Raw genomic sequence first — 16,776 nt, forward strand, 5'->3', positions numbered from 1 at the left:
AAAATTTCTGCTGCTTTGAAGGTCCCAATGAGCACAGTGGCCTCCATCATCCGTAAGTGGAAGAAGTTCGAAACCACCAGGACTCTTCCTAGAGCTGGCCGGCCATCTAAACTGAGCGATCGGGGGAGAAGGGCCTTAGTCAGGGAAGTGACCAAGAACCCGATGGTCACTCTGTCAGAGCTCCAGAGGTCCTCTGTGGAGAGAGGAGAACCTTCCAGAAGGAAAGGAAACCAGGCACCGCTCATCACCAGGCCAATACCATCCCTACAGTGAAGCATGGTGGTGGCAGCATCATGCTGTGGGGATGTTTCTCAGAGGCAGGAACTGGGAGACTAGTCAGGATAAAGGGAAAGATGACTGCAGCAATGTACAGAGACATCCTGAATGAAAACCTGCTCCAGAGCGCTCTTGACCTCAGACTGGGGCGACGGTTCATCTTTCAGCAGGACAACGACCCTAAGCACACAGCCAAGATATCAAAGGAGTGGCTTCAGGACAACTCTGTGAATTTCCTTGAGTGGCCCAGCCAGAGCCCAGACTTGAATCTGATTGATCATCTCTGGAGAGATCTTAAAATGGCTGTGCACTGACGCTTCTCATCCATCCTGATGGAGCTTGAGAGGTGCTGCAAAGAGGAATGGGCGAAACTGGGCAAGGATAGGTGTGCCAAGCTTGTGGCATCATATTCAAAAAGACTTGAGGCTGTAATTGCTGCCAAAGATGCATCGACAAAGTATTGAGCAACGGCTGTGAATACTTATGTACATGGGATTTCTCATTTTTTAATAAATTTGCAAAAACCTCAAGTAAACTTTTTTCACGTTGTCATTATGGGGTGTTGTGTGTAGAATTCTGAGGAAAAAAATGAATTTAATCCATTGTGGAATAAGGCTGTAACATAACAAAATGTGGAAAATGTGATGCGCTGTGAATACTTTCCGGATGCACTGTATATGATAAATATATATATATATATATATAAATATAAAAAATATATATTATATATATTATTACACACATAAAAAGTAAATTCTTCCTTACTTAGCATATGCCTTCTCCAACAGGGCACTCCAGAACTCATTTCCTTGAGCCGAGTGGACGAACACCAGCTCTCCATCCTTCACAGGTAGTCTGTCATCAATAACTACCTCAACCCATTCTCCAAATTGCCAGAACTACAAGAGACAAACATAAGCCGCTAAGAGTGAGCAATGGGCAGGTATTCGCATGCAGCATGAGGACAGATATCCAGGATGATAAGAGGAGAACAGTGTCAAATAAAAGAATGCATTTGCAATTCTACTGATTCTTATATACAGGTAGTCATCGTCTTACGACCTATACATATTACAACTGTTTGGTTAATGACATCTACTGTGCTTCACGGGCAAACAACAGTTTTCACCACGCCAGCTCTGTATGCCGTGACTCATTCATCTTGATCTCCGTTTATTACCTGCAGCGGTTTCAATGATGTTCAGTTACATTTGTCTGGGGAAAAAAGGCAAATTGATCTCGATGCAAAAATGAAGGTGATCAAGTAGTATGAGGGAAGAAAGAAAGCAATTGTGATCGCACGTGACCTTAAGTTATGCTGTATTAGTGCACTCTGGCTTTGAATCTGGTTAACCTCCAAAGCTTCAGCATTGCACAATGTGCCGCTTTGTGTGAACCGCCACAAAGGGTTGACACCACCACACTGAACTCTTTTATCTGTTACGGTTTATTATTAATAGGCTGAAATGTTAAAACAGAAAAACATGTGAGTGCTCAAACTCTGCCAGTACAATTCCTCCTCTCACAATGAACACTGGCAGAGGCTCACACTGATGACTTAACATAACACAGACAAACAAACAATGGACTTGTGAAGCTTTTGAAACGTTTGGCATCCATGCGAATAACAGTAACAACAAAACAAAATAAAAAAATAACTAAAAATGATAGAAAATCTACACAATGTGCTAAGAATGATAATAAAAAAAAGATATAAAACAAACAATATGACTCAAGGAAAAGTACAATACATATTGTCAGGATTGAATACATATACAGGTCTGTCTTACGTCCAGATAGACTTACGGCCGGTCTGTCAGAACCAAACGTGATTGTAAGTCGACGAGTACCTGTAGTTCTCTTCTTGACAGGCCAGCTCAAAGACCTTATGACTGGCTCTATTTCATTTTACATCATCAGCTAATATTAATCTGTTTGAACTAATAAATGTATATTTTTCACAGAAAAGGATTCTATCCTCACTTTCTTTGATGAATCCCCTGTTTTCCTCTTACACATAGATTGCTGGTATTATAATCGCTTTTCTTCAAATCAGCATTATTGAAATATTATTTCACTAGCATATTTGTAAAATTAAAGGCCTGTAAACCTTGCACTGCTGATTGGCACTGAAGGATAGGCAACCAAAAAAAACACAAAATCATTAGTTGCTACTGCTATTTAAAAGCATCACTGTTTTACAGATTGCTGTTCTTTCCTTGGGCGGCACGGTGGCGCAGTGGGTAGCGCTGCTGCCTCGCAGTTGGGAGACCTGGGGACCTGGGTTCGCTTCCCGGGTCCTCCCTGCGTGGAGTTTGCATGTTCTCCCCGTGTCTGCGTGGGTTTCCTCCGGGTGCTCCGGTTTCCTCCCACAGTCCAAAGACATGCAGGTTAGGTGGATTGGCGATGCTGAATTGGCCCTAGTGTGTGCTTGGTGTGTGGGTGTGTTTGTGTGTGTCCTGCGGTGGGTTGGCACCCTGCCCGGGATTGGTTCCCTGCCTTGTGCCCTGTGTTGGCTGGGATTGGCTCCAGCAGACCCCCGTGACCCTATGTTCGGATTCAGCGGGTTGGAAAATGGATGGATGGATGGATGTTCTTTCCTTTAGAGAATCTTGATGCACTTTATTCATCATTACACCATTGCCTTGTTATAAAACATTTTTTAATCAGGCTAGTTTAGAATTTGTGAATGTCTTGGTTGTTTATGTTCCGATTTATCTGTCTATTTATTAAAGATTAATTCTTGCCTTTAAATAAAATGTGAAGAGAACTAATGTGCTTTATTGTAATAAGAAAATATTTCACAACAGTAATGCTTAAAATCTAACAAACTAAAACAACCACAAACACACACTTTACTGTGATTCAGAATGACCAAATTACAGCTTTTTCATGTTTTAGCTAAATTTGAACATTAGATCCATTCCTAAGATGGCCTTTCTTTTCGAGTTTAAAATATAGCTGGAAGGTTTTTAAAAATATGCCTGAAATTTCAGGTTGTGTGTTAGTGCAGCCATTGATTCCTCCAAAGTGTGGCCCGTAGTAATGAGCAACGTCAAAATATGGACACACTCAAAAACAGAAATACTGTTTAACACAGCGATTAAAGGTGATTTGATTCCACTCCTGCAGTATTTGTTGTATTACTTTTATTGTAACATATTTTATTCATTTGACCCTCTTAAATGTACCTCCCGAATTTAACGCATGAATTTGAGTGTCACTATTAAGCTTGTACAATGGAAGCCGCGTTTTAAAAAGAAGCAATCCACAAAGCCCTCCACCCTGTGGTAACCCACACGTCCATCAGATTCACTGAATGTAACAAACTGAATGCATACAACATTTCACAAGAAAAGGCTATCACTCCCATAATCATCAGATTGCAGACTGTAAATTGCATGTTTAAAATGAAAGCCCAGCTCCTAAAAAAGAAAGGTGTAACCTACTTAACAGAGCTGAACAGAAATATATGGTAGAAAAGAGCAGCAGCACGCTGTGCATTTCATAATGTTACCTATAGACACCGTTTCCTGTGGCATGAAGTACATTACACTTACAGGTTTCTAAAATCCAATTGTGCACTGAACACACGATTACAGTAATGGAAGGAGACAGAAACCAGGGGTGACATCCTCCAAGTAAAGTATTTCCATCAAACTGAAATGGAGATCATTCAGCTAGGAGATAGCACACCAAAAAAATATAACTGGCCCATGACAGTAAGCAAACAAAGTAATCTAACAAAAGATTCAGTGTCCTCACCAAGCGTTGATCTACACTTGTAATGCAGGTAAAACTAACACCTCCTTTTGTGCAACACTGGTGGGAGAAGTGTCAATGATAATACAGGCAGACTGACACTTCATGTTTAAAATACAGTTGTTGCAGTGACTTATCTAGACTTACTGTGGTTATGCAGCACTGACAAGAAGTGGTCAAATGTGTTGACTGAACATTAAAAAAAGGTGTGGAGAACAGGCCATTCTCCTTCTGCAATATAATGCTATATTACTGCTGGGAGATTATCCACTTCTTCACATGTGAAAACTGCAGAAAAATGCAAGTTTAGAGCAATCGGTATTTCAATGTCTGCATATTTAGTGTTCTTAAGACTTTTCACCTCCTCCCAGAATGTTCTTTTGCTACTAAAATACTGAAAGAACCTCTTTGGGCCATCATTTCATTTTTCTGCTCCTTTTGGCTTTCCTAACATCCTTTTTAATACAGTAATTGTTCTCACAGCCCTACATTTACTGCTGTCTTGCACACATTATTCATCTGCTTCTTTTTAATCTCCTTATTTACTAACTGCAAGTTTTCTATATTATCTTATTGCTTTTAAGATTTCGAGTTGAACCTGTCCTGCATTAGATGGAAAACGCTTTTAAACCTGTTAAGACTCTGTTTTGACTGTCTCCACACTTACAAATTCATCGTAGTTTAACTTTTTTGGACTTTGTCACATCTGTTCAGTTTTACTTTTTGCATATGCACTCTTGTAAAATGACGTGGAATTTATTATATTATATACTCCCTAATTTCCACCTTAAAATTTCTTCAAACTCTCTATATTATTCCCATCTGTTGTGATGCGAGATTTTGCATATAAGTCGATAAATATTTTGTACGTCTTTATTTGTAATTTAGGCAAAGCAATGTAATATTAGTGTTACATTAGTAAGAAGCATTCATGTTTACAAACAAGTTTGGTAAATGTTTCTCTGCCGGACTCTCTCTCAACTCCCGCAGGAAATGCCAGACTGCCTAACTGCCAAGCTTTACCTTAACATATGGTTTTGGGGATGGCAGGTGTTAAGATGTTCTTTGCCCCATTGGTCTGAAGTATGGCTGTTTGGAACTGGCTTGTATCAAAAGCCTTTAAGTACCATGATGCCCTATTGGCTGTAGGGGTTGGACAGAAAACCAATAAACTTGCTTGCTTTATCTCACCCTCTCTCTCTCTCTTACCAACTGATGAAGGAGCAGCTCATACACACCATGAACTGAAAATTGAAACACAATGAAGACCATAGCTTGGCAGCCATATTGAGACACGCATGTGGCCTGTTCTGAAGAAAGCTGACCACCAATGATGCCTTAACATTTTTAAGTAAGTAACAAGTCTGTGTGCCGCCTGAACTATACATCACCATTTATCAAGTTGTATGGTTGACAATATTCAAATGTACTTTGTATATTGTTATTATTTATGAATATTATCAACATTGTTTCAATTGTAACTAAACTCCTGCTTGTCTTTTACTACACCTAATTGCCTGAGGTTATTGATGTAGAAGGGAAAGTGGGGAGAAGTTATATACTATAACACCTTATAAACAGTGGTAAGTCTGTGAGATTTGAGGCATTCTGACAAAGGTTACATATTAATAATACAAAAGGGGAAAGTATATTACTCTACCAAGACAAAACACCATCCATTACCTAAATCCATTGACTTGGTACATGGTTACGGGAGGCCTGGAGTCTGCTTCAGCACCCTTGACAAGCAGCAGTTTGTTACATTGCATACATTCATGCACACCCATACTAGGACAATACTGGCCATTCATCAATCTGACATATTTTTTAGACACTGGAAAGAATACTTAGCTAGAAAGCCAGCCGACATTACTGGACAAATTTCAGGTACTGAATTGAAATGCCATTAAGAAATACATAGGTGGGAAGAAAAACATGCAGATAAAGACAGTGAGGAGAAACAAAAAGCCTATTTATCAAACTGTGAATTTCCTGACCTGGAAATGAAAGATTCCAGCATAGTTATCCTGGAAACTTTGTCCATGTGGGACAACTCGAGCCAAAATTTCTTCATTTAACGTCAAAGATGCAATGGCAGCTAAGAGCCAACAGTCACCTAGAAAAAAAGAAGGTATTTGGAAAAGATATTTAATTCAGCAAGTTTTAACCCAATAAAATAATTCTATACTTTTATTAACATGACCTCGTAATGTCATTTTAGGATTGGAGTAGCAAAAGCCCACAACAAAATATAGAACTGTAGTACCAAAGACCACACTCATTGAACATCTGAACCACCGACCTCTGAATGGGTTCAGCAGCTCCTGCATGGCGAGGACTCTTCTCAGTCCCGGTGCTGAATTTGTTGTCTCTAAAAAATACACTTACCGTATATGACATTTACAAGGGACAAAGAATGTTATTTTCATTCTACATGTTTACTGCTACCTTTTTCCTATATATATTAATTGACATTTACATTTGTTCAAGTTTTTCCACATCCATTTTTTTTTTTTTTTTTTTTTTTTTTTTAAGTACACTTTTATAACATTTTTCTCTGGTCATACTTTTACATGCCACTGACTTACATTTGGCACCAAAATAACCGCATCTTTGAAGCCGTGAAAACAATCAGACCCTTGTGAGGAGTGGACTATTCCAAAGCAACATGATTAAAATAACTTCAAGACTGAAAGCAATTTTACAGAAATGTTAAGCCCATCTTCATAAAAGCTATACTTAAATCTTTTTTAAATTTTTGAAAAAAATGATGCTGTATTTTACTGCAATGGTTTATAGTAAGTCAGCTTTTTACATTCAATGTCATTTTAAATAACCTTCAGCATCAACATTCCATAACTATGAGTCACCAAAATGTCTCTGTACCCACACGTTTTTTTTGTGAATGCTGTTATATATAACCATGGACTCAATTACTACAAAACAAAAATGTGGAATTTTAATGTGACCTAATCCTACGGCACCACTGTAGACTAGATCAGGGCATTGAATATATATTCTCAAATTGTGAAGATCTATGCAGTTTGCTAGCTATATTTTCTGGAATTTTTTAAAATAAATAAAACACACACACACACCTTCATAATGCAGGCTTTATAACTATCAGAAGTTTTGGAAAAACACAAGTTAGTGGCCAAAGCCAAAAGAGTACCTAAAACACGTCTGCTTTTCAGACAAACTATTCAAAAGGTAAACTGTATTTGATCAAACCACAAATTACATGAATTAATACATTTTTATTTCTGTTGCACCTTTTAGAAATCTCAGCAAGTTTCATTAGACTGATGCAAAATGAATAACAGGTTATTAAAGTTACATACTAAACATCAATAGTTTAGTCACTCATTGTCTAACCCACTCAGTCCACTAGACCAGGGTGTTTTTTTGGGGTGCTGGAGCCCATCCCAGCTAGCATAGGGCACAAGGCATGAACATACCCTGGACAGGGTGCCAGTCTATCACAGGGCCAATACACACACACACACACACACAAGGGCCAGTTTAGAAACACTAATCCTCCTAACCTGCACATGTTTGGATTGTGGGAGGAAACCCACCTAGACTTGAAAAGAACATGCAGACTCCAAGCAGGAAGGACCTGGGATGTGAACCCTGGTCTCTTTAATGTGAGACAGCAGCTCTACCACTGGGCCACCATGCCACCCAAAAGTTTTGTTAAATATTTAGAAGCATATAAGGAACAATGGAAAAATAATTCTCTAAAATAATTAAAACTGATCAAATCTTTATTATTTACTCATACAGGCATTTTTTTGCAGTTTTCAAGTTATGCAATGCATTCAAAATGTACAAGTCTAGAAGGTACCACAATCGACTGCGGTATTTTAAAGGACTGTTTGATGTGTAGACCACTGTGAATGTCAGGGTCTGATGCACATTTCCATCTAAACAGATGATTTGTTCCACACTGACCTGAGTCTGACAGGACAGATCAACACATATTTAAAATGTGCATTCAATTGATTTTTAACAAATTCTTAGATTCATAACTTATGTATGTTTAGGTTTTATAATGCTCAGGAATAATGTGTGGAGTTTTCTCCTCTGTATTATTAAAAGGACCTTAAGGCTCTGGTTAAAATCCCAAGGGAAACTATTAAGAGTTACACCAGGACTGCGAGGTATAGATTATGAAAGACAATGAAAGGAACAGAGGGGTTTTATTTTTTTTAATCTTAGGCAAATTTTACTAGGAAAAGGAAATTGTAAGGATTCACTGTGAATTAGGGAGATATTAAAGTCCTACTATCTGCTTTCTCCTAAGTGTATTTTTTTACTGTGGACTTACGATCACAGATGTAAGAGATTTTCAGGATGCATTTTATATAAAAAGCTAGAAAACACCTTGTAGTGTTGTTGAAAAAGGCATCTTGAAATCTGAGCTTGATGTTTTCCTGGTCACATTAGATACACAGAAACTTGACCGGTTACTATGAATTTTAGACTATAAGTTGGGAAGGCTGACTTATGGATAAATAATGGATATACAATACCAGTATGTAGGGTGTTAGTATATATGAGAGAGAGTGAGACAGACACAGAGAGAAGTAATCTGAAGGGAAGCTGGCCATATATCCCTCGGGCACCAGAGGGCAGGCAACCCAGCAGTTTCCACGTTTACCCAACTCATTTCCGAGGAGCAACTGCCAACAAGTGCCACCCCTCATTGTTGTTAGAGGGTCCACAGTCCAAGGTGGTAACACAAGCAATGGTGCTGGGGAGCTGCCTGGGATACATGGGCCATTAAAGAAGGCTTAGAGGTGCTGGGACACCAGGAGTCTCTAATCTGGTAAAGCCGATATCAGCACGCCACTGGGATTTATTATTTCACTGGATTGACTGACATACTGTATGTGATTTGTTTTGCTATATACACATAAAGACTTGGGTTGCTTTTATATACACATATAAACATATTTTAGGTTGTATTAGGAATAATAGACTCTATATGGGTTGTGTAAAATGACCCTTTGAAATGCAAATAGAGACAAGACTACAAAAACAAGATAAAGCTGAGGGTTCACATGAAGATTCTTTCATATGACAGATGCAGAAGCAGAGAGAAGGGGCTCAAATTGCATTTTATCATTTCTTGGGCTAATTCTTTTAAACAATATCTAAATATTATCAGGTAATAAGGCCAGCTAGCACACACTGCTTCTTTAATGGTTGCCTATCACAAAGCTTTACCATTTGAACGCTGTCACGTTAGGCTGGATGGCTCAATAAATTCTTTCTCAGAACCAAAACAAACAGACACAGCTAAAGAGCCAAAACCTCTGAAAACGGCACAAAAACTCAACCGTGATCCTGTAGTACCACATACCCAAATTCTCACAATGCTGATGTGCTGCTTTCCCTCTGTCTTAATAGCTGTGTGTTGGCTGATGTTATATCAGTATTAAAAGTCAAGCTAAGTGATAGGTTTCCTCTAAGGTTCAAGCGTTTTGTCCGGTGTCGTTTATTTTGAAAGGTGTGTGTTTTAGGCTAATAATAGGCTGCAAGATAAAACATTTTTAGGGAACACATGCCTAATGCGAAACACAACGCTGTTACTAATACCAGAAATCCTGACAGGATGAGTTTTAAGAAGCTTCACAGATAGAAGCCAGAGGAGCATTGGGGTGGTGGAAGTACCGGGCTAAACACTGAACTTGGCGTGTATTTGGTTAGGAGTTCTACAGTCGAGAGCCAAGACATGGGGCCGGTGAGGAAGGGCGGGCTTTGGTGAGGTACTATGGTAGAGAAGGGGGGGGGGGGGGGGGCAATACACTCCATTAGACAGACAGGGGCCAAAGCCCATTTGAGTCAGAGATGCACTGGATTTTGTTATTTCACCTTTTGAGTTTTCCTTTTTATGTATCCCGTGTGAACTTTAGCCCGGACACAGACAAGCCCGGATGCAGAATGTCCCAAAACACACACATTTAACGTTTTGCACCACCACGATGTACACAAACCCCACAATGCTCAGTCCTTATCTCTTTACTATCCTTTTCTCCAGCTGCCTCCACTCCTCTCTCGCAAGCTCTGCCCGAGTGGAGTGAGGCGGACTCTTCAATACCGCACCCGGAAGTGCTCCTCGATCAAGCTCCGGCTGCACTTCTGGGTGTGGCGGAAGTGCTGCATGGGAAACCGGCACCTCTTTTGGCAGCACTTCTGAGTGGGGTGGAAGTGCTGTAGACCACGGCTCCGGAACTGTCCGGGCGCCCCCTGGTGGTGGATATGGGCCCCCGCAGGGTTGAACATTTAAGCTCCAGTCCCGTGGCTCCGCTGTAAACCAGAGGGGCTGCCCTCTTGTGTCCTGGGGGAGGTACTGTTGGTGATATGTCTACTGCCCTGGTCCTCTCCTCAAAAGGGCGTCCCGACCGATTATAACACCCCGCCATATAGCTATCCCTGTAATAACATTGCCATTTTCATTATTTTTGCCTCCTTTTGATGTTCTGCATGCTGCAGGCTACCACAAGGTTCCCCTCCAATCACAGATTCCACTTTTTCCTGTTGGTGTCTGTATCAGTTTATATCAGTTTGCTTCAGGCAATGATTTTTGCCCTGGAACACTTACGCATATCTTCTTAATGCAATTCAGATTTCAGCTTTATGTAACACTGAAATCAGGCATCAGACAAAGAAGTAGAGCTGACAAGTTTAGAGTAGGACTGCCTTACTGTACATCTACAGCTAAAAAAAAGTAAAGTAAAATGACATGCACAGCACGGAAGTGTTGAGGCCTTTACCAGATGTGTCAGCCTGGTCTGACTTAAAACGTGCAAATGATTTTAGACCGTCTGCTTAGTACTGTGGTCAGAAGAAATAAGGTGTTGTCTTTTCTCACATGCATTTCAGCTGCAATTAAAAACTGAGGAGTGGTACTATAAGTAGTGAGAAGGCAACCAGAGCCTTCGCATTTTAGAATTTACTGTCCTTCCACAAGACCATACATTACCTGTCTATCTAATATCTACTTACACATGAAACAATGAAAAAGTACAAATAAGGACTAACAAATAACAATTCTGCTTTATCCTCAGCTCCAGTACCCTCAATGATTGCAAGCAAATTTGCAGACCAGTAAAAGTTAGTAACTGTAACTGCAAACATGGCTACACTATAAGCTCATCTCTCCAGCCATGAAGTCACGTCACACTCATCCACTCCCACGTCCACACACCACACCTCTTTAATAGCAAAGCCACTCTGACTGACGCTCACATGTCCTTATTCTCTGTCTGTCCGACACAGACACACACACACACTCTAGCATTCCTATTTAAATGCAGACCTGTTATAGTTCTCCAGCCCCACTATCCAAACTTATAATTTGCTCCACATTTAAACACAGACACCGTGTTGTTTAATGGCAGTTCTTTTACCACAGCAAACCCTGTGTCCACTGAAGAGTTCAAGCTGCCTGTGTTTTTTACCCCCCAATACAGCAAAAGTAAAGATATGGAGGCACCCTGGAAACACACCTCTTACATATCTAGAGAACTTGCTGTGCTATCTCCACAACATTAATGTGTCTTTTCATGTCACAGAGACTTGAGCCCATTGTATTTATTATTCACCTAGCCGATGCTTCTATCCAAAGTGACATCCAAATCCCAAGTCACTGTTGCGTGTTGACACTTCAGACACTGGCTGGCTAAGTGAACCACACACAGAGGCAGTGGTGCGGACAGAATCAGCCAGTCACTGATGTGCCAGACATCACTGGGTTAAGACATTTTAGTAAACTGAACACTCACCCACTGAAGAGAAACATGCAAGGAACCAAATTACACAACTGTTAAGAACAAACATCCATTAGTAAAACACATTTAAACTAATATAGATGATACACAATTTAAACAACACGCTTTCATGAGCATGAACTTTTATATAACAAACACCACATAAAAGGGCTTTTACTGTAATCTTGTTAAGGTTTACATCAGAAACTGCAAATTTTACCGAGAGCTCCTTGGCAGATATCTGTCCTGGTGGCCCCTCCAACAATAAACTGAGGACTGGATGTGAGCTCCTGCAAAAAAAAACAAAAAAAAAAAACAAAGGTTAAACAGTTAGTTAAATTAATATGTACTGTTTCTATCCAGCTTGTCAATGAGGCCTTTTACAGTAGCTGCATTTAACTAGATGTGATGGATTTATTCAACTGTTTCAAATTACTGCACTTTAGTATGGTGGGTCAGCAAGAGTCTGAAAAGGAGAAGAAAAAAACAAAAACAAAACAACAGTCCGAGGAAGAACAGCTGAAATGTTAAGTTTGACAATAAACTTGTTAAACATACAGATCTGTAAACAAAGAAACAGTTAATTCCTGGAATGAAAAGAAATGTGGGTATTATAGAGCGATGGTGAATGCCACCCCTTCATCCATGCTCTGTACTTGTAAATATCATTTTCCTATTCTATGTTAATTACATGTAACTATAAAATGTGATTTTCTTTCTAATTTTTTGTAAACTTTGAGTTTCCAAATACTATAACAATATTTACAACTTTACTTTATACTTCAGTGTTTGATTCCAACTTGAAACAGCACCATAAGCCCTTATGCACAGAAGGCTTGCATGTACATCTGGACAACTGCACTGACCTGCTCCTGGTTACGCACAGCAGTGGAGGCCACTGGCCACCCTGTAGCTTGAAACTTCTGTACTCTCCACTACTAATTCACTTTGATTACGTGTCCAGTTTCTAATGTAAGTTTATATACTAGAATGCATACAGGGACTATTTTTGAAACTTATTTTATATGATAGAGGGTCACAGGGAGAATGTGTTAAACCCTTATGTTAAACGAAAAAAAAAAATCCTATGATTCAAACTTATTTTAACACAGAATTTCTTAAAATCTGTACTGCACTTACAGTTCGTGTGGACATGTGCATTTAAAAATAACTCAGTATATAGAAAACCCGAGGTTTGTACTTTTACTTTAAAAATCTTAAATGTGTTGTAATGGGGAGAGACTTTGACCCTCTTTCTATTGCTGTACTTCAGTTTGCTGTTAGCTCTGTTAAAAGTGGAAGGTTCACCAGTCTGCAAGCAAAGGGAGAAACCACTTCAATCAACCAGGAGAACATCTTTATATACTGGAATGTGTTTAGGGACCACCCATTTTCTTAAAACTTACTTTATATGGTAAAGGGTCAAAGGGAGAATGTGTTAAACCCTTATGTCAACTAAAAATACAAAAAATTCCTATGATTCAAACTTGAGATTTCAACACCGTTTTTTTTTTTTTTCAAACCTTTACTGCATGCACCTTTTGTGTTATCCTGGAACCAGTCCAGTCAGTTTGATATTACTGGGAAAGAATTTTATTATGCAAACTGTTCAGATCCCACCTAGATGGTACGATTACTGCATACTCATGCACAGCTACTAGACACAGAGCTGTCTCATATAATACATACATTGCCAAATAGTCCCCTGGGGACAAATAAAATTCCATCTATCAAAAGAAAAAAAAAAAAAACTCTGCTACAACTAGTTAGAAAATTTTTATAATGAAAGATTTAAAAATGTAACAATGATTATTTTTATAAATGTACATATTACATTTCTTAGACTGACAAAATCATTTTTTCAATCCTATTTGCAATTTGATAGATATTAATCTTACTAATATGATACAGCAGGTATAAGTATATGAACTTACTGGACCAGCTTACTGTCTACAGTGCACTCCAAACAGCAAATATGATGAAAGTTGTCTGTAAAGATAACACATGAAAGAGACCACAAATACCACCACTCGAGAGAAAAAACTAAATGCATTTTAAAAAGACAAAGAGTTCACTGTGACAAATGACCAGCATTCATTTGCCATTACAAAAAAAACAGCTGCAGGACCACATAGTATTTTTTTTTTTTTTAATATATAAATGTCAGATCATACCGGACAGCTTTAATTTAGAGTAAAGCTTCCCTTTAAGCTATCACTCCCTAATATGTATCTTTTGGAACCACACAATATCTAGCTTTCATTCCACCCGATTTTGCATTTTAAACTCAATTTTTGTGGTTAATGTAACATACTCAATTACAAATGTTAATTATCTGGGGGAAAACAAAATGTCAAGGGAACTACAAAGAATTAGTGCCCCTCAATCCACTTATTTTCTCTTAATTCTGTCTAAATATATATTTATATAAAGAGCTACTTAAAGATGAATGAATACACATGGGCAAAACATGTACAATACTTGTTAATTACACCTCATTTTCATCAACCAGCACGCAATGGACAAGCAATTAAACACTTACAATCTTAACAGACAAGAGACATAAAATTAAGCACTAAAGTATAAGGAGTGAGTGACCCATAAGTAGCAGACATCTTTCTGAAGTTCACAGAGGAGAATAACACACACTAGTGATGTCCAGGGCAGTAATAAACTGGAATAAGCACTGTAATGAACAAGAAGTTCCATTAATAGCAAGAATTGGGTTCAATTTAAGAAATCAGTTGAAACAGGGGAGTCAAGCTCAGATCCTGGAGGGCCGCAGCGAGTGCAGGTTTTTGTACGGGTCGGCTATACATTGCCAGACACTTCCAGGAGCCTCTTGAACCCAACACCGCCAATAGCATACCTGAGGCATGAGCCAGGCAATGAGGAGACTCGCACAAAGCAAGGGGTAGGTGCATAAGTGAATACTACCTTTAGTAAAATCCAACAAAAGTAAGAGTCCAAATTATAATGCAGCACAGTCTTCATAAATCCAATGAATAAATAATCCAATAAATAGCCTTTGTGCAAGTGGAGGCTATTCATCCATTAAAACGGAGGTAAAATCATGCAGGAGACTCCTCTTTAAAAATCACAGTCTCGGGTGCTTCCCTTTAAAACTGACGTCTTATTGTATTCGGATCTTGCAGCCTGGAGACATGTCGACCAACAGGCACTGACACCCTTCAGACCTGCTTGGGTACCCACCGTCCATCCTATGGCGATCCGCGGGGTCCCACCGAGCATCCACCTCCTTGACTCCTGCTGCCCTCACCGGGAGTCCTCTGGTGTATTGTCACTGCTCCTGCTCCCTAGCCACTCAGAAGGAGCAACCTTCAGCCCCCTCCTGCGCACTGACCGCCTGCTCTTTTCCCCGGGGTTCCATTCCCATCTGCCTGCTTCCTTTCTGTTGCTCTGGTTCCCTTGCACTCTTGCCCTTCTCTCTTCTGTCTTTCAACCACCAACTCTTCTCTTTTTCTTTCAGATCTTTTTTTTCTCTGTCTTGCTGTTATTACCCCTTTTGTTCCATGCAGGCTCCTTCATTCTCTGCTGCCTAATTGGGTACGAGTGCAAGGAGCCACTCCCTCCGTGGCATCACTGAGATGTCTGACTAATCCATCTGCCTCCGCACGTGTATGTGGAGCGTTCAGCCAGTTCCCCAGTTAACCATGCACTCACACACACCCACACCCTGTTGGAGCCTGCACCTTCTTGGGGCATGATTATTTAAAATTGGCCACGAATTGCTGAGTCGCGGATCCGCTATTCCACACTGTCACTTTCTCCATCAGTGACCAGTTACTGCTTGTGACTGAATAGCCTCCTTTTGGTTAACTTTAATAGACTTGCTTGTTAAGCCATGGAACTCTTAATTCTTTCTATTTTATGAACCAGCAGCTAAACAAAAACCAGATGCAAAGTGAGCTAACAAATCATCTGCCATGATGGAGACCTCAAGATCGAAGCAGTTTCTTATTCCTGTTGTCAGTGAAACCAGTTATTTAATTCCATGGCTTGCTGGTGCTAACCTTCATACACCAGACATTTTCATAAGTGTTGATTTTCTTTTATCCAGGGTGCACCATAAAAATGTTTTCTGCACCAAAACAGACTGATATTTCTCAGGCGTTCACCTGATGGACACACAGGTACAAATCAGATCAGGTTTGCTTGTTGTGTTGGCTCACTTTGCATTATTATTAATTATTACAATTAAGGGTTCTGGGTCTTACAAAGCAGGTCAATGAAAATTAAGGTAAAAAAGAAGTGTTTCTTTACACTGGTCAGCAAGCATTTTGCTGCTGGGATTCTTTCACCTGTGCTTTAACAAATTTCACTTGCTGACTCCAAATCTGAAAACCGTTTTCATCCAGCACGTCCCATTTTTTAGTTATGATGTTCCAGGTCTTGGACAACTAGGGTGACTGGACTGTAAAGGCGATGCGCTTCATCATTTAAGAAATAAGTTTGGTCTCGAGAAAAATGAAGCCAAAATTAAGGAAGGTGTTTTTGTTGGCCCTAAAATCCGTGAACTGATGCTTGACGATGAGTTCAAAAGGAAACTGAAGCCAACTGAATCAGCACCCTCATTCGTGCAGGTTGTCCAGAATTTTCTTGACAGTCACAGAGCAGAGAATTATACTGAGCTTGTGGAGAATATGCTGAAAGTATATTAGCTTACGGGAGCCAGAATGTCACTGAAGACGCATTTTTTACATTCTCATCTCGACTTTTTTCCACCAAATCTAAGCGATGTCAGTGATGAGCATGGGGAAAGATTTCATCAAGATATAAAGGTGATGGAAAACCGGTATCGGGAAAAATTTATTCCGAGCATGATGGGTGACTGCTGTTGGTTCATGCAAAGAGAGACGGATGTGCAGTACAAGCACAAAAGCGAGAGCCTCAGACAATTCTGAGCACACTGACCTCGCTTTTACATTGAGGTCAATTG

At 39.7% G+C, this 16,776-nt stretch overlaps 1 protein-coding gene across 1 annotated transcript in view; it reads right to left on the minus strand.

The window, feature by feature from the left end:
• The window catches only part of capn2l (calpain 2, (m/II) large subunit, like), a 50,949-nt gene that overhangs the window by 19,177 nt on the left and 14,996 nt on the right, over window positions 1–16,776 (minus strand). The window contains exons 2-4 of the mRNA XM_028820971.2: window positions 12,037–12,106; window positions 6,036–6,154; window positions 1,042–1,175 (exon numbers count right to left, since the gene is read on the minus strand). Of these exons, the coding sequence (XP_028676804.1) occupies window positions 1,042–1,175; window positions 6,036–6,154; window positions 12,037–12,106 (323 nt within the window). The remainder of the gene's footprint in view (window positions 1–1,041; window positions 1,176–6,035; window positions 6,155–12,036; window positions 12,107–16,776) is intronic.

Source organism: Erpetoichthys calabaricus, chromosome 15 (genome assembly GCF_900747795.2).
Source record: "Erpetoichthys calabaricus chromosome 15, fErpCal1.3, whole genome shotgun sequence".
NCBI classification, from domain to species: domain Eukaryota; kingdom Metazoa; phylum Chordata; class Cladistia; order Polypteriformes; family Polypteridae; genus Erpetoichthys; species Erpetoichthys calabaricus.